The sequence below is a fragment of the Phyllostomus discolor genome, chromosome 9 (assembly GCF_004126475.2).
Source record: "Phyllostomus discolor isolate MPI-MPIP mPhyDis1 chromosome 9, mPhyDis1.pri.v3, whole genome shotgun sequence".
Classification (NCBI taxonomy): domain Eukaryota; kingdom Metazoa; phylum Chordata; class Mammalia; order Chiroptera; family Phyllostomidae; genus Phyllostomus; species Phyllostomus discolor.
The window spans coordinates 105,438,385-105,462,861 of record NC_040911.2 but is presented as its reverse complement, the minus strand read 5'-3'; the positions used below and the strand labels follow the sequence as shown (position 1 = coordinate 105,462,861).

Here is a 24,477-nt window from a genome sequence, read left to right as displayed (position 1 = left end):
ATAAAAAAAGACCAGAAATAAACCTGATTCTCAAGTGCCCCAGGGTGGTGTCCGGCTCCAGTCAGCTGGCTTGTGGGGGAGGGGCCAGGCAGGGAGGAGGGGCCAAGCAGGGAGGAGGGGCCCTGAGTCCGGGAGGTGGGGGGGCCTGGCCCAGCTGCCTCCTGCGGCGGCCACCAGGGGGCAGTGATGCCGCACCCTGGCCAGGTGCCTGTGTAACCCAGGAATGGGGGGCGGGGGAGGGGGGCAAGAAGCGGAGGCTGGGCTCAGACGGGAGGACTGCACCCACACGGGGTGACAGCTCCTGGGGCTGCCCCCGCCGACACCTGGCAGGCTTCCCTCAGCAGAAAGCGACCCTCTCCCGGTTCTGCAGGCCGCAGCTCTGATGTCCGGCAGGGCCACCCGCCTGCTCACCGCTTCCCGCCCCGGTGGCTGCCCGGGCTCACGGACTCGCCTCTGTCCAGGAACGTGGTCTTGCTGCCTCCCATCCACCTCAGATCTCCCTCTTGCAGGACATTTGTCACTGGACTTAGGGCCCACCTGGACAGTCCAGGATGATCTCATCTCCAGACCCTTCACCACATCCGAAAGACCCTCTTCCCAAACAGGGTCTCATTCCCACATTCCAGGGACTTGCTATGGCATCTCTCGGGGACCCCCATGTCGTCTGCCACCGGGCAAGGCCCTGACCCAGGTGTGTCCCAGCCACAGACACAAGCAGTGGCAGAGGCCCACTGGCACCGCGTGAGGCTGACTCCCAGGCACGCCGCAGCTGGAACACACCCCTGCCGGACCCAGGCAAGCCCTGTGCCCAGCCCCCTGGAGACTAGCGGATGGAGGAGCATATGCTCACCCAGCTCAGGACCCAGGCACCCTGACGCTGCCGTCCGCAGAGGGTGCCGCCTGACCCACACCTGCTGGCCGCGACCTGGCACAGCCACGGGCGCGCAGACTCCCACAGGGAAAGCTGACAGCTCTGGGTGTGCTCGGGTCAGAGGGCCTCCCCTCTTCCTCCCAGGGTCATGCGGCCCTCTCTGACCGGCGACGTGCCCCCTCCGGGTGTCCTCCCCTGCACTCCACCTTGGCTTCTCAGTGGGCACCTCGTGCTGGCCTCGAGAGAGCAGATTTCAAGGGGCCCCTCAAGAAGAGCAGACCCCAAATGTGTCATCTTTGGTGCCATGCCCCCAAGCAGTGCCTGCTCCAGGGTGGGGGTGGGGCTGTGCAGCGTGAGGGCCCTGATAGCAGCTTCCAACAGGGGGCCAGGGTCAGGGGCACTGAGGAAAGCGGCGGACAGCCTAGGAATACCGGGTCCCCAAGCAGACAGGCTGGTCCTATGGTTGTCAGTAACCCCAGCGGAGAGCGGTCCTCACAGGCCAGGAGCTGGCGATCCCCTGAGGCTGGCCACGGGCAGAAGTGGCCCAAGGCTGGCTGGCGGAGAGGCCAAGCCCTGCTTTGCCTGGCTCTTCCTAGGGCCAGGACACAGAGGCATCCGGTGGCTTCAGTTCGAGCGCGCTGGGCTTGGGGCAGGACCCTGCGCCCTTATGGTGCCTCAGTTTACCCCACTGTCTGAAAATAACGTCTCCCGCCCTCTGGGCCGCACAACCGGCCACTTTGCACTGGAGCCCTGGCAGACGGACCCGTCGGACCACCTAGCCCCACGAGCCCGCGGGCCCGGCGGGGCCCCCCCGCCCCCCGACCCGTCCCTCCCGGCGCGGAGCGGCAGCAGGAATACCGCGAGAGTTCGTCCCCCACCCCCCCACAGTAAAACTGTCAAAGGTGGGAGGGGCGGGAGCGCGCATGTGCGCAGCGCGGCGCGCAGCCTGCGCCGCCCGGACCCCGCGCCCGCACCCCTGTCTGGCCAGTCCCGGCCCCGGCCCCCGCCCCGCCTCCGGCCCCCTGGGCGCCGCAGGTAAGCGCCCGGCCGCGCCCCCGGCCCAGACCCCGGCGCGGCCCTCGCGCTGGCCGCGCCCCCGACCCTGACCCCGCGCGCAGGTCGGGGGGGCGCCGCGCCGAAGCCCCCGCCTGCCGCCCCCCCACCGCGCCCGGACCCCCCGCGCCGCGCCCGGCGCCCCGCGCGGCGCCGCGCTCCTGCCTCCTCCTTCTCCAGAAAAAGTCGCCATTTTGGTTCACTGCCTTCGCCCCCCCCTCCCCTGGCGCCCGCGATCGGCCCTTCCGGGGCCAGGCCGGGGCCTCGCCCCGGCCGCAGGTGACAGGTGGGTGGCCAGGCCAGCCGCCAGGTGTGCATCCCCGCCGGCCTCACCCGCGCGCCCGGACCTCAGCCGAGGGTCAGGGCCCTGCGGCCTTGGCCGCGCCGCGGTCCCGCCGCCTGTGGTCAGCGCGGCGCCCACCTCTCCCCACCTCTCCCCAGCCCGCGCGAGGGTCCCTCCTCTCCGTCCTTGCTGGGTCCTCCCGGAGGGGGGAGCCCTTCCTCCCGCTGCGAGAGTCGCAGGCCCCGGATGGAAGCAGGGTCTCTGCCTCCCAGGCCAGCCCTGGCTCCAGGCCCCCCAACTTTGAACTCTCCACTCAAGCTGCAGAGAGACTGGAAAGGGGGGGGGCTTCCAGCAGGCCCCTGCCCCTCAGGCCACCTGGGGTCACCGTGGGGCGGGGGTGACTGATCTGGGCATTGTCTCCTTCGGAAGTTGCAGCGTGAGGACTTGCAGAGAAGTTTGCTTAGACCCTCAGGCCCAGGATCCCGGCACCTCCTTGGCAACAGGCAGTGACTGTCCTGACCTCTGACCTCAGCCTGCCTGACAGCTTCTGCTCCCTGGTAGGCACAGCAGCCCTCGCCTGTCCTCTCCGAGTCAGCCGGAAACCACTGGGGAGGGGTCACCTGCCCACACCACCCCTGCCCCCCGTCCGGGGCAGGCTTCGTGCCCAGGGATCCCCGCTCAGGGGGCGGGGTGCTCCCCATGGTGGGTGGCCGGCGGCCTCTGGCGTGGTGCTGGTGGCCCTGTAGGTGGGGGAGAGAGAGGCTGCGGAGGGCGGAGGTGAGGAGGTCAGCCAGGTGGAGGGTGGCCGAGGGACCCTGGCGGAACAAACAGAGCCGGAGCAGGTAGGGTAGCTCCGCAGACGTGGGGACCAGAGCAGGTGCCACGGCGCCCTCTGCCCACCGCCCGACCTGTGCCCCGGGAGGGGGGCCCGGTGCAGCTGGGGCATGGACTCAGGGCTTCGGTGGTCACGCTGGCTGTCTTCCCTCTCGGTCCAGGGGGGAAGGGTCCAGGGTAACCGCCTGAGCAGGGGGCCTTGCCTTGGGTCTGGCTGGGGCTGAGAAGTAAGGTGTGTCCAGGGGCTGGGCCAGGATGGCCCGTGCACCCACAGCCCGTCATCACTGGCCCCCAGGAGGGGCGTGGTTGGCCTGCTGCCGGAGCACTCGGCCTCTGCTGGGGCTGCCTGGCCCTGCGCCGGGGTGAGGGGCACGGCCCTCCGCACACTCGGGGGCTGCGTCTGGGACCGAAGGAGCCCATCGGACTGGTGAGGGTCCCGGGACAGGGTCCGACTTGCCCCAGCTGACGGTGTCTCCTGGGGAGACACCAGCACGCCCCTGGGCCCGAGGTGCCCCGTCGCCTGCTGGCCCTGTGGCCACGAGCACACAGGCAGGCTCCCGGAGCCGGAGGGCAGCCTGTTGGGGGGTGCAAGCACGGCCTCTCGGTGGGCCTCACGGGGCGCGCACTTGCCTTGCAGCCATGGCTGACCCCTTCTGCGTGGGAGGCGGCCGCCGGCTCCCAGGGTCCAGCAAGAGTGGGCCTGGCAAGGATGGCAGCCGGAGCGAGGTCCGGCTCCCTGTGCGGCATGACCCGCCAAAGCTGGGTAAGAGGGTCAGGCCGAGGGCACCTCCAAGCCACCACAGACAGCCACTGCTGGGTGCAGGCTACCTCCGGGACCTCTGGCTCCTGGGTGCCACCCTGAGAGCTTCCCCAGGGTGGGGGTAGCCAGGGACCCTGGATCCTCGTCCCGGGCTGACAACCGTCCACCCCCCCGCCTCAGCCATGGGGGCACGAGGCTCCCAGCAGCCTCCTAGGCGGCCGGCGAGGCTGCCGGGCGCACTGCCGAGCCCCACGTGCACTGTGTGCCACAGGGTTGCCAGTGGCCCGCGGGGGGCAGGCGGTGCCCGGCCAGGCCCCTCTCTGCTTCGACCCGGGAAGTCCAGCCGGTGACAGGACAGAAGGGAAGAAAAAGGGGCGTCCGAAAGCTGAGAACCAGGCCCTCCGAGACATTCCCGTAAGCTCCCTGAGGGCTGGGGGGGGGCTCACGGTGGGACCCCCCGGCGGAGGCCACCGCCCCGCTTTCGCCTGCCATCCGCACGTCCAGCACCAAGCCCACGTTGGGGCCACCGTGGGCCCCAGGGGTCCGCAGTGTGGTTTGGGGCCTGGTGGACCACGTCCGTGGGGACCCCAGAGCAGGTCCAGGTCACGGCCCAGGGTGGCCAGGATCTCGCTGCGGGCCCCAGCTGGAGGTCCGGGCGGGGCGTGGAGAGGGGGCCCCGTCAGCAGCCCCGCCTCCCCCTCGCCAGCTCTCCCTGATGAACCAGTGGAAGGACGAGTTCAAAGCGCACTCCCGGGTGCAGTGCCCCAACTCGGGGTGCTGGCTGGAGTTCCCCAGCATCTACGGACTCAAGTACCACTACCAGCGGTGCCAGGGGGTAAGGGGCTGCGTGTCAGGGGGGAAGGGGCCCGCCCGGCCCGGGCTGCGTCTGCACGGGGCCTGGGCCACCGGGCCCACACCGGCCCTCTCCCCCCAGGGCGCCATCTCAGAAAGGCTGACCTTCCCCTGCCCCTTCTGTGAGGCCGCCTTCACCTCTAAGACACAGCTGGAGAAGCACCAGATCTGGAACCACATGGACCGGCCTCTGCCGGCCCCCAAGCCTGGGCCGGTCAGCCGGCCGGTCACCATCAGCCGGCCCGTGGGGGTCAGCAAGCCCATCGGAGTGAGCAAGCCCGTCACTATCGGCAAACCCGTGGGGGTCAGCAAGCCCATCGGTATCAGCAAGCCTGTGACGGTCAGCAGGCCTGTGCCGGTCACCAAGTCGGTGACGGTCAGCAGGCCTGTGCCGATCACCAAGGCTATGCCAGTCACTAGACCTGTGCCCGTCACCAAGCCCATACCAATCACCAAGCCCGTGCCGGTCACCAAGTCTGTGCCGGTCACCAGGCCCGTGCCGGTCACGAAGCCTGTGCCAGTCCCCAGGCCAGTGACTACAAACAAACCAGTGCCGATGACGAAACTCGTGACAGTCACCAAACCTGTGCCGGTCAGCAGGCCCATTGTGGTCAGTAAGCTGGTGACGGTCAGCAGGCCCATCGCCATCAGCAGGCACACGCCGTCCTGCAAAATGGTGCTGCTGACCAAGTCTGAGAACAAAACTCCTCGAGCTGCGGGGAGGGCCAGCGGGAAGAAAAGGTAGGGGTGCCGACCCTGGCGGGCTGGGGCGCTGGCCGGCATGGCCAGGGTGGACGGCCCGGGGTTCGCCCTCCGGCCCCTCACCTCCCACTTCCTGCAGGGCTGCGGACGGCCTGGACAGCTGCCCGCTCCCGCCCAAGCAGGCGAGGCCTGAGAACGGGGAGTGTGGCCCGTCCACCGCCGCCCAGGGCTCGGCCTGCCTGCCCGGCGTGGACCTCAGCAGCGGCCCCCTTCCCCTGGGCAGCAGGCCCCTGGGGGGCAAGGAGGCGCCGAGGGCCCTGGGCCCCGTGTCCCCGCCTGAGGAGGGGGCCGGACGCACGAAGCACAGTAAGACGAGGGGGGGACAGCAGGGCAGGGCGGCAGCTGACCTCCCCACGGTTATTTGACCAGAGTCTCGGCCCGTCTCCTCTCCCCCGAGTCAGGAAGGAAACAGAAGACACCCAAGAAGTTTACGGGGGAGCAGCCGTCCATCTCAGGGACATTCGGACTCAAAGGTGAGGCCGGGCCAGCGGCACCCGCGGGACTGGGCTCGTGCCCGGGTGGGTGCGCCCGCACCCGAGCTCACCCCTGCCCGCCTCGCGTGTGCACACAGGCCTGGCCAAGGCAGAGGACAAAGCCCGAGGCTACCGGGCCAAGAAGCAGGAGGGGCCGAGTGCCGAGGACATCCGGAAGAAGGTGCCGCCCCCCGCCAGCAGCGTCGGCAAGGAGGCGCCGGCCCCCATGGCCCATCCGGCCCCAGGTAGGGGCTACTGTGGGGGGGGTGCGGCACGGGCTAGCCTGGACTATGAGGCAGACCCCGGGCCCTGCCTGGCGCCCAGGGTGGCCTGGAGCCCCCCACAGCCCCTGAGGCCCGGCCCCCGCCCACAGGCGGCCCCGAGGAGCAGTGGCAGCGTGCTCTCCACGAACGGGGGGAGGCGGTCTGCCCCACCTGCAGCGTGGTCACCCGGAAGACCCTGGTGGGGCTCAAGAAGCACATGGAGGTGTGCCAGAAGGTAAGGCCGCCCCCGGGGCTCCAGGGGGAGGTGCCCTGGGGCGGCTCCTCACAGTTGCGGTCGCCTGTCCGCAGCTGCAGGACGCCCTCAAGTGCCAGCACTGCCGGAAGCAGTTCAAGTCCAAGGCCGGCCTCAACTACCACACCATGGCCGAACACAGCGCCAAGGTACGCCTGGGCCCAGCCGCCGCCCCCGCCCCCGGACCTCCACCCCAGGCCCCCCACCCCACCTCGCCCCGCCCGGCCCTCGGCACGCCGCACCTGCCCCCGGCGGGCGGGGCCTGGTGGGGGCGGCAGCGCTGAGGCCGAGCCTGCACCCCAGCCCTCTGACACCGAGGCCTCGGAGGGGAGCGAGCAGGAGGAGCGGGAGCGGCTGCGCAAGGTGCTGAAGCAGATGGGGCGGCTGCGCTGCCCCCAGGAGGTGGGTGTGGACCTGCGGGCGGGCGTGGGGGGGCGTGGGGCGGCGCACAGCCCCCGGCGCCCTCTCACCGCCCTCGGCCCCCAGGGCTGTGGGGCCGCCTTCTCCAGCCTCATGGGCTACCAGTACCACCAGCGGCGCTGCGGGAGGCCGCCCAGCGAGGTGGACAGCCCGTCCTTCCCCTGCACCCACTGCGGCAAGACCTACCGCTCCAAGGCCGGCCACGACTACCACATGCGGTCGGAGCACACGGCCCCGGTGAGCGGCCCGGCCCGCCCGTCCGCCCCATGTGCGCCTGCGCCCACCGGCTCGGGACTCCCGCCGCTCACCTCCGCCCCTGCGCCCCGCAGCCCCTCGAGGAGCCCGAGGACAAGCCCCCCGAGGCCGAGGACCTGCTGGGGGTGGAGCGGACCCCCAGCGGCCGTGTCCGCCGCACCTCAGCACAGGTGGCAGTGTTCCACCTGCAGGAGATCGCGGAGGACGAGCTGGCCCGGGACTGGACCAAGCGGCGGATGAAAGATGACCTGGTGCCCGAGACGGCGCGGGTGAGGCCTGGTCCCAGCCTCCGCGTGGGGACCCCCGTGAGGGCCCTGACCCCCCCCCCCCCCGGGGCCCTCCGCCGCTGACCTCCTGAGGGCCGGGTCTCCCAGAGGAGGGTGCAGCTGCGGGCTTCCACAGGGCAGTGGGGGCGGTTCCGGCCCGGCCCCCGGGCTCACCCCGGCGCCCGCCTGCCTCCGTAGCTCAACTACACGCGGCCCGGCCTCCCCACGCTCAACCCCCAGCTGCTGGAGGCGTGGAAGAACGAAGTCAAAGAGAAGGGCCACGTCAACTGCCCCAACGACGTGAGCTGGGGCAGGCTGCCGGGCGGGCGTGGGGACGCTGGGACTGAGGGTCAGAGGACCCAGGCGTGGCCCTGGGTGGGAGCCCAGTGTCCAGCCCGCCTGTGGTCCCGGGGCCCTGCTGGCAGAAGGCCTGGGCCTCAGCCCCAGAGGCCCAGCCTGCCCACGCCCCAGGGCTCCTGGGCTGGGGTGGGGGCCGCAAGTCTGCCGGGGCCTTGCTGGGAGCCCCTTCCCATGGCTGTCTCCCGCCCCAGTGCTGCGAAGCCATCTACTCCAGCGTGTCCGGCCTCAAGGCCCACCTGGCCAGCTGCAGCAAGGTGAGCCCCCAGGCCCTGCACCTCCGCCGTGGCAGGCGGTCCCCCCAGGGACCCCCGCCGGCGGGATGCGCGGCGCTGTCCCGCAGCCCCAGCCACGGGCCAGTCAGTCCCAGGTCCCGCCCACGGGGGCCCCTCCTCCCCGGGGCACCGTGAGCACCCTGACCTGGCCGGCCGCACTGTGGCCGCTGCGCCCCATGGCCGGGGGTGGGGGTGGGGGCCCGCTCCGACACCTGGGGCCGGGCGGCCCGCGTCCCGCAGGGAGACCACCTGGTGGGGAAGTACTGCTGCCTGCTGTGCCCGAAGGAGTTCGGCTCCGAGAGCGGCGTCAAGTACCACATCCTCAAGGCGCACGCCGAGGTGGGTGGCCGGGGCCTGCCCCCGGGGGTGCCGAGCCAGGGCGGGACGGGGCGCTGCTGGAGTGGGTGGCCAGCAGGGAGAGGTCTGGGAGCCGTCCTCAAGACGGCGTCCGGCGTCCCTGGGAGCGCCCAGCCGCTCGGGGCCACCGCCCCGCCCCCACTCCCATCGCTGCCCCCCTCTCCCCAGAACTGGTTCCGGACTTCGGCAGACCCGCCCCCCAGGCACAGGAGCCAGGACGCCCTGGCGCCCAAGAAGGAGGAGAGGAGCGTGGCCGGCGGGAAGAAGCGGGGCCGCAAGCCCAAGGAGCGGCCCCCCGAGGAGCCTGCGCCCAAGACGCCCCCCCGCCAGGATGACTGGCCCCCGGGGGGCAAAGACAAGGGGGCCCGGGGCCCCGCTGGCCGGAAGGTGGGAGCTGGCAAGGCGCCCGAGAAGTGAGCGCGGTGGCTGGCAGGTGGGTGGGGCCCGGTCCCCACACTGGCCAAGGCCTCCTTTGTCCAGGGTGGGGAGCGAGGGCTCTAGGACGACCCCCCCTCCGGTCCCACACCCCACCCCGTCTCCTCCTCCGTCCAGTGGGGCAGCCGGCCCCACTGCTCTCCCTGAGGGCGGCCCCTCCCCCGTGCAGGCTGCTACCGGGCACCCTGGGCCTGTGGCGGCCACGGAAGTGCAATAGCCAGGAGGGACGGGCGCGGGCCTGGGGCCCTGGGGGTGCTGCACAGCAGCCAGGCGCCGTCCGGCCTGGCCGCATGAGCCGCGTGCCCTGTCTGTTTCCTCAAGCCCAAGGCTCGGGGGTCCCTGGTTCTGGGCTGATGAGGGTGCCCGAGCAGCCTCGCCCCTCTCCCCGACACTGGAACCCCAGCACCCCCAGCTACCTCCCAGGACAGACCCCGAGTCTGATCGCTGCCATGCTGACCTGCCAGCCCGTGCCCCTCGCTCCTCCCCACCTCTGGCTCCTCCGCTTCTGTTCTCTACCTCTCCAGGCCCACCCCCACCCCCGCCGGTCGACTGCTGCTGTGCTCGAGCCCTTGCCCCACTGGCCTGTGTCCATCCTAGGGGGGCAGTGGCCCCCCTTGTGGGCTCTTTGCCATCCCCGAGGTGCCCCCTGCTTGGGGCAAGGGAGGACCCCTGGTTTGCCCACAGGCAGGGCTGCAGCAGCTGGGGCCACGTGGAGCACGCTCCAGCTGGGCCGACAGCACCGAGCTGGCTGGGGCAGCCTGATAGGTTAGAGACTGGCCGGTCTGGGCCCTGGGGCTGGCCTGGGGCCGTGGGCCTGTAGGGCAGGGGGCTGGGCCGGGCTCTGAGGAGTGGCCACTGCAGGAAGCAGCCTTCTGTCTGCCCGGGGCCAGGCTCCTTTGGGAGCCCCCACCCCCTTTGTACCTGCCCCTTCGTTTCTGGTTCTGGTTGTGTGGTCTTTTCACAGGAGAGCTGCAGGCCTGGGAGGGGGCTTGGCCAAGGTCAGTGGGCTGGTGGGAGAAGGTCAGCGGGGCTGTCTGGGCTCCCCCTGGGGCCCTGAGGATGGCCAGGTGGCAGGTTGGGCGGGGTTCAGGCTGGAGCCCAGGGTGCCTGGAGGAGTGGGCCAGTAGCTCCGGCCTCCTCCCCGGGCCCTGCCTCCCGGCTATGGCCTTGCCTGGGGCTGAGGACGCTCAGAGCCGTGGGGGTTGGTTGGAGGCTGTTTTCCACGGGGGGGTGGGGGGCTGAGGGCGCGGCCTTGCCGATCCTGGACGATGTGAATTTTGATATTTGCCCGTGTGCGTGTGTCCTGGGTGTGTCGTGGGTGCCAGTCTTGTTCCTGTGACAAGTAACAACCTTTTTTTATTCTGTTTTTTATACAAAAACTTACAACAATCTGACATTTTGGTGCTAAGGGTTTCCTGGTGCCGATGCTGGGTCTGGGGCTGGGCCAGGGCCCCTGGGGTCCCTCCCCTGCTCAGGGAGGCAGTGCCCACTGGGCACCCCCCGCACCCCTGCCGCCGTCCTCGCCCAGCCCTGGAGAGGGGGGCACCAGGCTGGGCTCGGCTCTCCTGGCCCTGCAGTAGGGGGATGGGCCCCGGGGGCTGGGGGCCGGGGGGCCGCGCTGCTCGTCTCCGGCTTTGTCTGGAGGCTCTGACCCTGGGCAGCCAGGGCCTGGTGTGCGAGGGGGGTGCAGACAGGCATGCTGCGCCCCACTCCCGGCCGTGGGCACACGGGTGGGACCTGGAGTCAGAGTCCAGGCGGGACAGCAGGGGCTGGGCTGGGGGCGGGAGGGCTTTCTTCCCTGGGCTCTGGGAGTCGCTGCGGTGCACGGCTGGTATGGGTGGGGTCGGGCAGCCACCTCAGGGGTGGCCTCGGGAGGGGAGGAGAAGCAGGTGTGGACAGGAGCCCCAGGTACGCTTTTTCGGTCTTCGTCACCAATGGCTGGGGGAGGTCGGACCTCAACACCTCTGCTGGGGGGACAGCCGCCCGCCCTGGCCTCTCAGGTACTTGGCCCTTGGGGAGTCGGGGGCTAGACTTCGCTGGGGGGTACTTCCAGGTCACCCTCCAAAGTCCACAGATGGTCCCTGGCATGGGAACCCCGCGAGATGTGTGGGAGGAGGCGGGGTCCTGGATAACTTGATGTTTAGCACTTTAACCCCCTTCTTTATCTTTAAAGTGGGTGTGGGGCTGCTGCCAAAACGGGCTGTTGGGTTGGACCCGCCTCCCCCTTCCTCCCTCCCTGCTTCCTGGTCAGCGGCAGTGGCAGGCTGGTCTGCAGGGCCTTGACTGACACCTTCAGTGAGGGACGGGAGTGGCAGACTCCAGGGCTGGGTGGGCGTGGACCCTGCCTGAGACCCGAGCCCGGGACACAGTGAGGAGTCCCCTTCTGAAGATCTACCTCTGGCCCAGCCCACCCACCTTGCCCTGAGAACAGGAAGGGGCTGGCTCAAGGGGCTCACACTTCACGCAGGAGTAGGAAGCACTTTATTTGCTTGTGCAAAGGCAGATGAGGGTGTCTCCTGGTGTGACCAGTGGCCCTCCCAGCCATAGCCCCCCCACCCCCCTTTCCTCTGGTTCAGAAGGGAAAGAACCGGTGCACCCTGACCCACGGAGGGCAGGGCTGTCCCCGTGGGTCCTCGTTCTGCAGGCCTCAGGAGGCTTGTCCTGGAGCTCGGGGGGCGGGGGTGTTCCAGGGGACCGGCCTGCACTTCTGGCCTGACAGCCACACAAAGTCTTGTACTTTGGGTTTCTTGATTTCGTTTTTTTAAATGCCAGTTCTCCGTACATAAGTGCATTTTGAAAGAGAGGCTCCAGCTATCACTTGTAACCATAAATATACATATATATTCTATCTACAAAGTGTTTATTTGCAAGATGTTTTGACGGTGAGCTCGGGCCCAGCCCGCCTTGTGACCATCTGTCCTCGGTCCTCGTCCCCGCCCCTAGGTCCGAGTGGCACGGGGGCGGGCCATCAACTGTATGTATTAAAAAAGACTGTATCGAATAAATGTTTATTGCCTTTTTTCCAGGGGTTGTGTGCGGCTAAGTTTTTGGCAATACGCGGGGTGGGGGGGTCCTTCCCGGGGCGGACGAAACCCACCCGCGGTCCTACTCCGATTGCGGGGATCCCGGCCGCAAGGCCTTGTGGGGCCTGTAGTCCTCGCGGCGCGCCGGCGGGCGTGCAGGGCAGAGCCCCGGACTACAGCTCCCGGCGGCTCGTGCGGCCCGCCCCGCCCACTCGCCCAGCGCCGAGACCTGGGAGCTCCATGGCGGCGCCCCCGACCTCCACCGATGCCCCCCGCAAACCTCCGGCGCCCCCGATGGCGGGAGACGGGACCGACCGGCCGGTGGCGAAGAGCGAGGCCGCCGGCGAGGACCGGTAGGCGTGGCGGCCGAGGGTGGGCCGGGGTCGCGCACGCCCCTCGCGGCAGCGGTGGGAGGGGCGCCCCCGCCCCAGCCCGTCCTCCGTGGGCGCTGCAGGGTTGCGGCCGGGCACACTGGTGCCCTGGTCGCGCAGGGCTGTCCCCGGCAGGCCGGGGGCCGAGCTGGGGCTGGGCGGACGGAGCGCGTTCTGCCCCCCGAGGTTGGCTTTGGTTTCCGTCCCGAGTGGACGGGGCCGCGGGCACGGGGGCCTCAATGTGTGTGCGCCTGACGCCCCGAGGCGGGCAGTTTGTGCTGGAGTCTGCTCCCGCCCCACCGAGAGGTCAGGGGTCGTGATTCTAGAGGTGGTGCATGGCTCCTCTGTTCCACCTGGAGGGGCGCACCCTCCAGGCTTCGGTGCCGGCTTTGCAAGAGGGGACATTGCGGGGTGCACTGGGGGAGGAGCCGCCTGCCACCCTGGCTGGGGAGACCAGTGGACGAGAGGAAACGGGCTCAGCTCCGTGCCTCTGGAGCCAGCGCCGCCAGAGGCCGTGGCAGAGCAGGGAGGCCGGGTCCTCGCTGTCCCCTGGGGAAGTCAGGGATGGCTGGGCCTGGGCTCCTCCAGGACCGCCCAAGTGTAGCCAGGAGAGGAAGGCAGGATGCGGCGCAGGGACAGCTGGCCAGCAGGAGTTCCGGGCGGGAAGAGGCTGCCCAGGCTATGAAGGAGCATCCTGTGTCCTGGGCTAACACCCTCCCTATCAGCAGAGTCTGATGCCGGGGGACAGGGTCTAACAGGCCTTGAGTCAGCGACACCTGCTGGTCCCAGAGAACCTTTGGGTCCGCCCGGGATCAGAGAGGCCAGGCCAGACAAGTCCCCAGAGACGCGGGCGGGCAGCAGCCACTGCCCGGGCCCTGCCCTGTGCACAGAGGAGGGGGCCCGGGCCTGCAGGCACAGTGGACAGCAGGGCTCTGCTCCAGAGACCCAGGGGTCTGCCCTGTCGCTGCCTCTGCTCACCACTGTCCCCGGTGCTGGTGACAAGGACTCCCCTGCACGGCCCCTTGAGTGCTTGCTCGCCCCACAGGCCCTGCACGGCCCCCGATGGGGCGCCTCAGGCTGTCTCCCAGTTGGGGCCAGTGGTGTCGGGGCTTCAGCTGGGGGGTACAGGGAGGCTGACCCAGAGCAGCCAGAAGGAGGATTCCTGCCAGGGGGTGGGGTTCCCGTTCCTGCTCCTGCCCTGAGACAGCCACCCTGAAACCTCTGTCCCCGAGCCGGTCTAGGATGCCTGCTGCCTGGCCCAGGTGATCCAGCTCCTGCCTCCCCACGGCACCTCCTCCCACTCCCCCTGCCCTTGCAAACAGCAGACTTCCCTCGCCCCACACGGGTGGCCAGGCAGGTGTGGAGGCCCTGCCCGAGGCAAGACCAGGTCCCCGAAGTGGCTCCGCCCCTGCCCATCTGCCCGGGCCAGGGGGGCAGAGGCGCCAGGAGGGGAGCTCCTGTGGGCAAAGACCAACAGGTCAGTCCTGCCACCAGGCGCCTGCAGTGGGCTGCAGACACACACCCGTGTTACCGGGGCAGCCAGGAGAGTCCCCCTCCGACATGCGCACCCCGTGTGGCCGTCTCCCCCGGAGGCTCTGCCAGCCCCAATGCGGAGTCAGGAAGAGAGCCGGCAGGCTGACGTCCGGTGGACGGGCCGCAGGGAGGAGTCTGGGGACTGTGCACGGACACCCCCGTGCAGACTCGCGAGGGGACCCTTCAGCTGGCCACCCTTTCTGAGCCTGTCTTCCTTCTGCCGCCAGGCTGGGGAGTGGCTCTGCGCCCCCCCCCCCACCTCTGGGAATGAGCACTGGGTGGCCTTGGGGGACGTGCTGGAGCCTGGCTGTGGAGGGGCGGGGCCCACAGCTATTCCCAGCCGCTCCGCTCCAGAGGGTAGAGTTTCAGGTCTGTTTATGCCTCTAGGAGGCACCTTGGGGACGGGGGTGGGACGCCCGCTCAGCCCCGGGAATTCAGCTCAGCTCGGCCCAGACACACCTCAGATTCCCCTGTGACCCTGCGGGCAGCTAGCTCTGTGGCCCCAGGCAGGCCAGGGGTCTGGAGCTCTCTGCAGGGTGTTGGGGTGGGTGCACAGGGGTCGCAGCAAGCCCGGGGCGGCAGTGTGCCAGCCCACGCAGCAGAAAGCAGCTCACACCCGCGGCTGGCTGGCCTGCTCTCCAGCAGGGTCAGTGCTATTAATATCAGCCGCAGCCGGGTGATCCGCTTATGTGCCTGTGGCCTCGTGTCGGGGGCCGGCGGTGAGTCCCCCATGGAGGGACAGTTCGGGTGCCTGCTGAGCTGCCATGGGGGGCCACCGTGGGCCTAAGGCCCTGTGCTGGTGCCCCTGCAAACACCTCGGACCCTCACCCCCCACGCCCCAGTCATGAGCAGCCCCCCAGCTCACCCTGGCATCAGGATCCCAGGCTGCTGGGCCCTTGGAGCGGAGGGCAGGTGAGTGGCCGGCCTGCTGTCCCACGGCTGCGGGGGAGAGACCCGCCTTCGCCGGGAGGAGGCGGATTCCTGCTGCTGTGCTCTGCACGCCGTGGGCATCAGGAAACAGCCAGGCCAGGCAGGTGCTGGGCGGGCAGGCCCACCACCCTCAGGCCCTGGTTCTGTGGGGGGAGGGCAGGCTGCTGTTCACCGCAGGGGTCCGTCGCTGGGGACCTGATCCTGGGGCTGAAATTATTTGCCGTTGAAGCCGGGGCCCCTGTCCATCTGGGACCAGGGAGGCGGGGCCTCCATGCAGTTTCCCACCTGGAAGCCGGTCCCACCTGTGACAAGGGGGTGGGGCTCACCTGGAGGGTGTGGGGAGGGGGAGGCCGTGCCCTGGCTCCCAGGGAGACGGGCTTGGGCTTTGGATGAGGCCGACGGGCTGGGCCTGGCCACCCGCCCGGGCCCGGCCACCCGCCCAGCGCAGCACCTCTCAGGCCCCCGAGAGCCGAGGCGGGTCGACACCCAGCGCCGTCCCCCCGGTCCACTGCCCCCTCCCTGGGAGGGGAAGCCTGTCCGCCCCCGGCGCTGGCAGCAGCGGCCCATGGCCATCCTTGACGGTGACCGTCATTTCCTCAGGGGCTGGGCGCTGTCACCGGAGGGACCTGAGGGCTCCCGCTGGAGGGCCTGCCGCCTGGGATGAGAGGGCGGGGCGGAAGCGGTGTGAGCCACGGGTCCTCGGCTCCAGGGTGCTGTGGGGCCGGACAGGCCCCTCACCCCTAACCTCTGCCCAGGGGGTCCCAGCGCATCTGCTCCCGCCTTCCTCCCGCACACGTGCCCCGTTCTCACACGCCTTCCCGAAGGGCGTGAGGGGGCCATGCCTGCCGGCTGGTTCCTGCACAAACACCTTAGTGTTTGCTTCTCCCACCGACCTACGTCCAGGGCACCAGCTGTGTCCGCGTCCGCCTTGGCCCATTCCCAAGTGGGTGTCGAGCGGGCCCTGAGCCACCCGGGGTCGCCCCGAGGCCACCCTGTTGGGCTTCGGGCCTCAGGCTGGCAGTTGCAGACCCTCCGGGGTGCTGGCGACAAAGAGGTCAGCAGGTCGGCCCCACGAGTCTGTGGGCAGCCTGGCCAGATGCCGTCTGCCTTCCCCAGACCGAGTGTCCACCCTGCAGGCTGCAGGGCCTCCTCCCTGGAGGCTGCAGGGTCCTCTGCATGGGCCTCCTGGTCCGGGGTCCCCCACCTGCGTCCGTGCACAAACCATCCTTGGCGTGGACGGCACTCCCCCGCACTCCCCTGGAGGTTTGCCGTGCCCGGGAACATGTGTGAACGGTGGCTGATGCTGCGGGCCCGTGGGTGGGGGGCGGCTGGCGGGTTTGGTGTGCTGCCCTGGCCGTGCCCGTGTGCCTGGGGCGGGGGGGGGCGAGTCACAGGCACAGCCGGCTGAGGCGAGCACGTGCCCCGCACCCGGCAGCAATGCTGAGGCCTTGGACCGGCTGCTCCCGCCTGTGGGCACCGGGCGCTCGCCCCGGAAGCGCACCACCAGCCAGTGCAAGTCGGAGCCGCCGCTGCTGCGCACCAGCAAGCGTACCATCTACACGGCCGGGCGGCCACCCTGGTACAACGAGCACGGCGCCCAGTCCAAGGAGGCCTTCGCCATCGGTGAGCTGCCCACCTGCCACCGCCCCCCCCCCCCCCCCCCCCGTTCCCTCCCACCCTCCGCACCCGCCACGTCCTGGTGTGAGCCCAGCGGCTCGCTGCCTGCAGGCCTGGGTGGCGGCAGCGCCTCCGGGAAGACCACCGTGGCCAGGATGATCATTGAGGCCCTGGACGTGCCCTGGGTGGTCCTGCTGTCCATGGACTCCTTCTACAAGGTGAGGGGCCCGTTCCCGCACCCCGCCCTCCCCGTGCCCGCGGCCCCTGCCCCTCGGTGGCCCTGGCGGCGGCACCCAGCCTGCTCCCCCACCCACCGCAGGTGCTCACCCGGCAGCAGCAGGAGCAGGCCGCCCGCAACAACTACAACTTCGACCACCCCGACGCCTTCGACTTCGACCTCATCGTGTCCACCCTGCAGAAGCTGAAGCAGGGCAAGAGCGTCCAAGTGCCCGTGTACGACTTCACCACCCACAGCCGCAAGAAAGACTGGGTAGGCGGGCCGGCGGGCGCAGGCGGCGGGGCCCACGGGCACCGGCACCGGCACCGGCACAGGCCCCTTCCCTCCGCAGAAGACACTCTACGGGGCCAACGTCATCATCTTCGAGGGCATCATGGCCTTCGCGGACAAGGCACTGCTGGAGGTGAGGACGGGCTTCGGCCGCCTCCCTCGGGGACGCCCGCCCTGCCCGGTGCCCGCCCGCAGCCCTGGCTGCAGACTGGCCACCTCCCAGCAGGCCCCGGCCACTCCCCTGCCCCCGAGGGCGCGGCCACCCGTCCCAGTGGGTGGCCCCTCGAGAGCATGCCCTCTCCCGGGAGGGGTGGGGGCATGGGGTTGAGCAGGCCAGGCAGGCCTGACCCGCCAGGACACTGACATCCCCTGGCAGCCACACCTCCCAAGCCCTCTGTCCACACCTGCACGCCCTGGGGCCGTTGGTCGGGGTTCTTGCATGTCCCCGGGGGTCCACAACTTTGCTAAGGTCAGTGTGACCTTGGGGTGGGGCTGGCGGCTCACGTGTGTGCTGCTGCCCAGGGGCGCGAGGTGGTCCCCTATGACTGCACGTCCACACAGGGCACCCTGCCCCCTGGACGCACGGCACGGCCTTGCCCACCCACCTGGCCACGGGCCACCACACCTCGGTGACCCCTCGTCCTGCCCCTGCTGAGGCTCAGGCCGTGGGAACCCGCTGCCCCCGTAGCCCCCTTCACAGCCCCTGCAGGGTCCACCTGCCACGTGCTGAGTGTGGGGACACACCCCAGGCCCCAGGGTGAGCACGTCAGCGGGGGTGGGCTGCCCGGAGAGCAGGCCCACAGCAGCCCCCGCCTCCCGGACCCCCAGCCTGGCCCTCGGCCCGGCGGGGCCAGCACGCTCAGTGGCCCGCTCGCCGCAGCTCCTGGACATGAAGATCTTCGTGGACACGGACTCTGACATCCGCCTGGTGCGGCGGCTGCGCCGGGACATCAGCGAGCGCGGCCGTGACATCGTGGGCGTCATCAAGCAGTACAACAAGTTCGTCAAGCCGGCCTTCGACCAGTACATCCAGCCCACCATGCGCCTGGCCGACATCGTGGTGCCCCGAGGTGCGTGGGCCGGGGGCCCAGGGGCCGTGGCTCCAGGGGCCCTCCGGCGGGCGTCACCCCCTGCCCTTCCCCCCAGGGAGCGGGAACGCGGTGGCCATCGACCTGATCGTCCAGCACGTGCACAGCCAGCTGGAAGAGGTGAGCGAGCGTCCCCGAGCGCACCCCACGCCCGCCCCCGCGGCCCCCGAGTGCTTCCTGTGCCCAGGCCGCCTCGGCCCCTGAGACCGGGGCTCGGGTGCCCCCGGTGCCCCAGGCCTGGGCTGTGCCTTCCACCCTGTGGGGGGGGCTGCTGGGTCTCGGTGCCGGGCCCCCCTCTGGAGCGCCCCAACCTGAGGCCACACACGCCCCAGGCTGGAGGCCTGGGGGGCTGCCTGCCTGTGGTCAGCTGGCAGTCACGGAGGGCTGTCCCTCCACGGGGCTGTGACCTGTCCACTCCCACGGGGGTGGGGTGGGGGCGGTGGCTGGGCGGGGCGCACAGCGGCAGGGGCTTTGCGGCCCGGCGGCTTCGAGGGACAGACCGCCCTTGGTGACCCGCCCCCCTGTCCCCTTGTGCCCCGCGGTGCCGCCGCAGCGTGAGCTCAGCGTCAGGTAAGCGCCCCACGCCTGTCCGCACAGACGGTGTTGCCAGCACCCGAAGTGCTGGGGGCCAGGGCTCTCCTCCCACCCCCACCCCCGACACAGCCCTGTTCCCGGCCCCAAGGGGGCATGGGCCCCACCCTGCTTCTGCCTCCCCTTTCCGGGGGGTGAGGAAACAAAGGCGTGGAGAGAGGTTAAGGGACTTGCCTACGGTCACCCTGAGCCCTGACCCCGGGGGTGGCCAGGCCACTCTGGAGGCTCCTTCCCAGCCCCAGAGGCCTAGCCTCCGGGAGCCAGCACTACCTGCCCACTAGGGCGGTGACCACGGGGGTCCAGGCCCCCGCAGCCTGAGGGCTGGGGGAGCACCTGTGCCCAATGAGGGGGGACGGGTCTGGACAGCCCTGGGGTGGTGCCCAGCTGCCCCACCCTCTGGCCCTCCCCCCTGGGGCAGTGCTCAGACAGAGCCACGGGGAGCCCTGCCAGGGCCCTGCCCCTCACGGTGGGCAGCAGGGGGGACCCGGCCGCTGCCTGGGCTTTCTGTGGAGCTGGGCTGTGTGCGTGGCAGGGCCACTGGTGTCCACCCGGAGCCCCCGTCAGGGCCACCGCCAGCCTCTGCTGTGAGGAAAGCGTTCCCAGGCTTCAAACTGGAGAAAGCCCCTAACGCGGCTGCCTGCGCTCTGCCTTCTCTGGTCAGCCCAGGAAGTGGTGGCTGGGGCCGCACCGCCCCCGCACCAGGAAGTGTCGCGGGGGTGGGCCTGCGGAGGAGCCCCGGCGCTCACACCCTCCCGGGGTCTTCCTGCCGCCCGGCCCCTCCCACCGCCGCTGGCGCCTCTGCTCCTCCCCGGCTGGTGCGACCCCGGCCCCGCTGAGCGGCCCTCTCTGTTCTCTTCCTTTTCCGTAAACCCCGGGGTGTCCTGCCCCGTCCCCTCCCCGACCCGCTCGTCGCCTCTCCGCCCGGCGAGCAGAGGAAGCTGCGCTGGGATATGTGAGGACCGAGTGTGCTGGTTGCGGTGCCGGCTGCGCTGTGCTGGGGCTGCCCCGCTGCTGCCCGCCCGCCCGCCTCCGGCCCCTCGCCCTCCAGGCACCGGGCAGCTTCGTCCCTCTCCCGAGGGGCCGAACGTCACCTGGGGGGCAGGGGCAGGGCTGCCCCAAAGCTGGCTGTCCCTGGGGGTACAGGGATCCCGAGCCCCCCTCGCTCTACCTGGCCCCGCCTCTGCGGCGGCTCTTCCGCAGCCTGCTTCCCTCCTAACGGTCAGCTGCTCCGCCTTCTTTCCACTGTGCCCTTTAACCTTTGCCTAGCCCTTGAGGGGGCGGGGGTGTGGGGCAAGGCACCCTACTCCCGGGGGGGCCACAGGGACGGGCGCTCCCACCCAGCACAGTAAGCACCCCCTCACAGTGTGCGCAGCAGGAGGGGGCTCACTCGGGGCGAGACGCTCCTCCAGTCCCGCCCGCTGTGTCCCCAGGGCCGCGCTGGCCTCCGCGCACCAGTGCCACCCGCTGCCGCAGACGCTGAGTGTCCTCAAGAGCACGCCGCAGGTGCGGGGCATGCACACCATCATCAGGTGAGCCCGCGGTCGGGGCGGGTTGGGGCCGGGCGGCCCCTGTTGCTAAAGCGCCCCCGTCCCGCCCCTGCCCCTGCCCGGGCCGCAGGGACAAGGAGACCAGCCGGGATGAGTTCATCTTCTACTCCAAGAGGCTGATGCGGCTGCTCATCGAGCACGCGCTGTCCTTCCTGCCCTTCCAGGTGCGGGGCTGCCCTGCGGCGGGTGGGGGCGGGGGAGACCAGCCCCTCGTGCTCACCAGCGCCCCCTACCTCTTGGCCGCAGGACTGCGTGGTGCAGACCCCGCAGGGGCAGGACTATGCGGGCAAGTGCTATGCGGGGAAGCAGGTAGGGCGCGGGCGTGCCTGGGGCGCCCGGGGGTGGGGCGCGGGGCAGGGTGCAGCTCAGCCCGCCCCCCGCCCCCCGCCCCCGCAGATCACGGGAGTGTCCATCCTGCGGGCGGGTGAGACCATGGAGCCGGCGCTGCGGGCCGTGTGCAAGGACGTGCGCATCGGCACCATCCTCATCCAGACCAACCAGCTCACGGGGGAGCCGGAGGTGCGGGGGGTGGGCCCCGGGGACGCGACCCTGGGCTGCGGGCGGTGCCGACGTGGCGCTGACGCTCGGCCGCCCGCCCGCAGCTCCACTACCTGCGGCTGCCCAAGGACATCAGCGACGACCACGTGATCCTCATGGACTGCACCGTGTCCACGGGCGCCGCGGCCATGATGGCAGTGCGCGTGCTCCTGGTGAGTGGCCCCGGGGGCTGCGGGGCGGGGCGGGGCGAGGGCTGGAGTCGCCATCTTGTCCCTGGGCCCTGCCGGCAGGACCACGACGTGCCCGAGGACAAGATCTTCCTGCTGTCGCTGCTCATGGCGGAGATGGGCGTGCACTCGGTGGCCTACGCGTTCCCGCGCGTGAGGATCATCACCACGGCGGTGGACAAGCGCGTGAACGACCTGTTCCGCATCATCCCGGGCATCGGTGCGGCTGCCAGGGCTGGGGGCTGGGGGCGGGGCGCGCCGGCCGAGCCCCCGCCACAAGGGCCTGCTTCTCTCTCCAGGGAACTTCGGCGACCGCTACTTCGGGACGGATGCTGTCCCCGACGGCAGCGACGAGGAGGAAGCGGCGTCCGTGGGCTAGCCCGCCGCCCAGCCCTTCCCACCCGTGTGCCCACCCTCCTGCCTCCTGGCCCACGCTTACAGAGGACAGACGTTCTAATTTAACGGTGTCTCTGGCATACCCTATTCTACGCGTCTTATAAAATAAAGTTCTAGGGAAAAATGAAGTTCTGACTGATAACCCGAGGGCTTGGGGGTGGCTCCAGGGCGGCCAGCTGTCGAGCGCTTCAGGCCCCAAGCCGCCGGGCCCCCGTGCGGAGCCGGAGTCCAGGGGCTCCGCCGCGTCTGCATCCAGGTCCGGCGGCCTCCCCCGCCCCCCCGCAGCGTAGGCTGTCCTCTGAGGCTCGGTGCCCCGCTTAGGAGAGGGCAGAGCCGGCCTGGCGGGGAGCCCCACCCCCACATGTTCCTACTCGGAGGGGCAGGAGGAAGTGGGTGTGTGGGCGGCCGTCGGAGGGAGCGATCCGCGGTGTCTCCACTGGCGCAGCCCCAGGTACCGGCACGGCGGCCAGGGCCTCCGTGGGCCGACCGTGCCCTGCAAGGCCCGAAACCCACTCCGGCCTGCCTTCACCGCCCCTGGACCCTGGGGTGGGGACCAGCCTCTCTGGCCCCGCCAGGCCAGTCGGGCAGGCCTGCCTGGGCCGTGGGATGTGGCCGTACAGGCAGATGTCTGGGCTGCTGCAGGTGGGGTGTCGGGCACCCCAGTCACCCGTCCACCCCCTCCAGCTGTGCTCTGGCCTCTTCTTTCCTGTCCTCCTGGTCTTGGCTCCCCCACCCCCCACGAAGGCCTTGTCATGGAAAAGCTCGAGGTGGGGCGGGGACAGGAAGTCGCTGGGTGGGGGCCAGGCCAAAGGCGGGCAGATAAAAGCAGGAGGCTGGTCCCAGGGGTGGCCAGGCTCCAGGGACTAGGACCAGCGCCGGCTGTCAGTGGAGAGGCTGCTCCCAGCACGGTGAGTGCCTGGCCACCCCCCCCCCCACACCCCGGCCCCCCCCCTACGCACTGGTGCCCCTGCTGCTGCAGGGGACCCAGACGGGCTCTCGGGAGGAGCGGCTGGGCCACGAGGTGGGGAAGATGCCACGCGTCCACCCAGCCCCGTCTTCCCAGGTGAGGGCTGGGGTGACCCGTTCAAGAGTAGCCGGGCAGGGGCAGGTCATACCTACAAGAGCCCCCCCGAAGTCCAGCGAAGGTCTGACCAGCTCCCAGAAAGGAAACCCCGCACGCCTGTGCCCACACCACACGTCAGCAGAGCACGTCCGAGACGCGTGCACGTGTGGGCCCTCGAGAGGAGAGGGCCCAGGCCCCCACCCTGGGGGAGGGGTGCAGCCTCCGCAGGAGCCGCCGAGGGAGGCCAGGCCACAGGCCAGGGCTCCGCTTGGGCCCGTTTCCTGCCGGGCCCTGGGAGGTGGTGGAAGTGGGTCACCTGCTGAACAGCCACGGGGGGGGGGGGGGGGTGTCTCTGGGGACCGGTGGGAGGACGGCACTTCCTCTGGCCCCTGGGAGCCTCCCAGCCCCAGGATCCAAGGTCCAGGGCTGTCCTGGGAGCAGCTGCTGGACACATCTGGAGGGTCCAGTGTGAGTGGAAGACTCGGGGGCGACCCCGGGACCGGGCGAACCCACCCACGAAACCCTTCAATGGACCGGCCAGGGCTGGGGGCCAGGTGGCCCTGCAGCGGGGCGTCGGCCCTCTCACCTGGGGAGGGAGGAGGGAGGAGGGGGCCATCAGCTGGGAGCCGCCAAGCAGCCACCACGTCCCTGCCCTTGTCCAGAAGCCCCTAGCACACGTGGGGCGAGGCTCCCTGAGGAGACAGATGCCCGCTGTGAGGGTGCCGCCACCGCGCCGGGCCGTGCCTCCAGGACTGCCCGACCTGAGAATGGTGTCTTCGGGGTCAATCTCAGGTTCGTCAGCCCACGAGGCGCTGCCCCTTCCCCACCGGCAGCTGTCACAGCGGGAGGAAGCCTGGGGCACCCCTTCAGGGCCGCGGGGGTCCGGTCCGACATTACAGGCACAGAGGGTCGACATGCTGACTTGGGCAGGACACATGGGCCCAGCAGGGCCCTGTGGAGCCTCAGCGGGTACCCTTGGAGTCCAGAAGCATCCTGCGTGGCGCAGGGACTCCTGGGCCCCAGGCCTGACACAGCCCAAGAGCCTCAGGGGGAGTCCAGGGGGAGGACCTCCTGCACCGGTCCCCGGGCCAGGCCCGGGGCTGGGGGCGTCAGATGCTCCGACGCCCAGCCGAGGGGAGGGAGGCTGGGGGTAACAGGAGGGGAGGGGTCACAGGGTTTCGAGGGGCAGGGGGTGGCAGGCGGATCTGGCTGTGCAGGGTTAGAAGGGCGAGAACGTGGCCGTTCGAGTGGGAGGACCATTCTGTGGCTATCACGAGACGGGGCCCAAGGAGGGGCTGGGCTGGGAGCGGTGGCCACTTCGGGGCCAACACTCCAGGCAAGGACCCCTGGGTGCCTCTGCTCACCTATGGGTTTCCAGCCGGGGGCCAAGAACCACTCTGTGCCACGTGGCTAGGCTTGGGGCCGGGGCCGGCTCCGGTCACCCCAATCTCCGGGCACCTCGGTCCCAGCTGGCTTAGGTGTGTGCCGCCAGTGTGGCTGGAGGACGGCACATCTGCACGGACAGGGGCCTCGGTCCCACGGTCGGGGCACTAGGTGCTCCCAAGGCCTGAATTTTGGGGGTCCGCAGCTGAACTGGGGTGCCCAGCAGGGTCTGTTTCAGGGTGGGACCAGCAGGACCGGCAGGTCCCTCTGAAGCAGGGGCTCCACTCCTCTGGGGCTTGGGGTTGGGCAGGGAGGGGGCAGCCCCCAAACCAGGACCTGAGGGGCGGCAGGGTCTGCCAGCCGTGACCCGGGGCCCTGCGCTCCTGGCTGGGGGCTGACAGCGTGCTGCCGCACGTGCTGGTGGGGGCGCCCAGGTTTGGGGCAGCGCTGTTTCCTACGCGCTCTTAAGCGCAGGCAGATGACACCAGTGACCCTCCCCCACACCCCGAGGAGCCGTTGCCCCCGTCCCCGTGTCCTGCTGTGGTTACTGAGCAAGAGCAAGTCCTCGCGTGGCCTTGGCACTCCGGGCCCCAGGGCCCTGCCTGTCCCCGCCGCGGAGACCCAGGTGTGTGACCGACACTTTCCGGCTGTCCCCTTCAGCTCCCAGAATAAACTATTTCAAATGGTGACGCTGCCCAAGAGGAAGTCTGACACGGGCCTGGGGGCGGATTCAGGCGACTCCTAGGTCCGGGTCCGGCCCAAAGCATCCCCAGGGGCCCCTCACCTCGGGGTCAGGTCCAGGGAGCCTCGGGTCCTGGCGCGGGCCCAGGGACAAGACCAGGCACTCAGCTCAGTGGGTGGAGCCAGCGGACCTAGAACCCTCCGCCAGGTCGCGGGATGCGGGGGGCGGGGCTTCCGGCAGGCCCCGCCCAC

At 70.4% G+C, this 24,477-nt stretch overlaps 2 protein-coding genes across 12 annotated transcripts; both read left to right on the top strand.

Moving 5' to 3' along the window:
- Window positions 1-1,791: 1,791 nt before the first annotated feature.
- Window positions 1,792-11,794, top strand: ZNF512B (zinc finger protein 512B). Of its 4 annotated transcripts, none has more exons than XM_036010042.1 (18): window positions 1,792-1,906; window positions 2,637-2,764; window positions 3,679-3,804; window positions 4,073-4,215; window positions 4,508-4,636; window positions 4,736-5,394; window positions 5,495-5,721; window positions 5,817-5,888; window positions 5,987-6,133; window positions 6,262-6,386; window positions 6,461-6,553; window positions 6,708-6,806; window positions 6,891-7,061; window positions 7,154-7,348; window positions 7,544-7,645; window positions 7,897-7,959; window positions 8,218-8,316; window positions 8,503-11,794. In XM_036010042.1, exons 3-18 carry the CDS (start codon window positions 3,681-3,683, stop codon window positions 8,749-8,751), a joined length of 2,697 nt encoding a protein of 898 aa, XP_035865935.1. In that variant the 5' UTR covers window positions 1,792-1,906; window positions 2,637-2,764; window positions 3,679-3,680; the 3' UTR covers window positions 8,752-11,794. The 4 variants fall into 4 exon arrangements, with proteins under 4 accessions (XP_035865935.1, XP_035865936.1, XP_035865934.1 ...); XM_036010043.1 differs by having other exon boundaries at window positions 1,862-1,906; window positions 2,643-2,764; XM_036010041.1 differs by lacking the exon at window positions 2,637-2,764 and having other exon boundaries at window positions 1,887-1,906; window positions 4,736-5,127; window positions 5,182-5,394.
- Window positions 11,795-11,887: 93 nt separating this feature from the next.
- UCKL1 (uridine-cytidine kinase 1 like 1) lies at window positions 11,888-21,219 on the top strand. 8 transcript variants are annotated; one of them, XM_036010046.1, is made up of 15 exons: window positions 11,888-12,145; window positions 16,062-16,249; window positions 16,355-16,461; window positions 16,563-16,733; window positions 16,813-16,884; window positions 17,632-17,821; window positions 17,898-17,959; window positions 19,363-19,382; window positions 19,861-19,959; window positions 20,048-20,141; window positions 20,224-20,286; window positions 20,374-20,496; window positions 20,580-20,687; window positions 20,766-20,922; window positions 21,002-21,219. In XM_036010046.1, the coding sequence occupies exons 1-15, from the start codon at window positions 12,033-12,035 to the stop codon at window positions 21,079-21,081; spliced, it is 1,647 nt and encodes a 548-aa protein (XP_035865939.1). In that variant the 5' UTR covers window positions 11,888-12,032; the 3' UTR covers window positions 21,082-21,219. The 8 variants fall into 8 exon arrangements, with proteins under 8 accessions (XP_035865939.1, XP_035865937.1, XP_035865938.1 ...); XM_036010044.1 differs by having other exon boundaries at window positions 16,059-16,249; XM_036010045.1 differs by lacking the exon at window positions 19,363-19,382 and adding an exon at window positions 18,393-18,409 and having other exon boundaries at window positions 16,059-16,249.
- The last annotated feature ends 3,258 nt before the right edge of the window (window positions 21,220-24,477 follow it).

Bases quoted from the DNA above. Each gene is read 5' to 3' on its own strand.
- ZNF512B (XM_036010042.1), top strand. From the start codon at position 3,681: ATGGCTGACCCCTTCTGCGTGGGAGGCGGCCGCCGGCTCCCAGGGTCC. The intron at 6,134-6,261 runs GTAGGGGCTACT...CCCCGCCCACAG, and splicing joins CATGGCCCATCCGGCCCCAG to GCGGCCCCGAGGAGCAGTGG. The intron at 6,554-6,707 runs GTACGCCTGGGC...CCTGCACCCCAG, and splicing joins TGGCCGAACACAGCGCCAAG to CCCTCTGACACCGAGGCCTC.
- UCKL1 (XM_036010044.1), top strand. From the start codon at position 12,033: ATGGCGGCGCCCCCGACCTCCACCGATGCCCCCCGCAAACCTCCGGCG. The intron at 20,287-20,373 runs GTAGGGCGCGGG...CCGCCCCCGCAG, and splicing joins AGTGCTATGCGGGGAAGCAG to ATCACGGGAGTGTCCATCCT. The intron at 20,497-20,579 runs GTGCGGGGGGTG...GCCCGCCCGCAG, and splicing joins AGCTCACGGGGGAGCCGGAG to CTCCACTACCTGCGGCTGCC.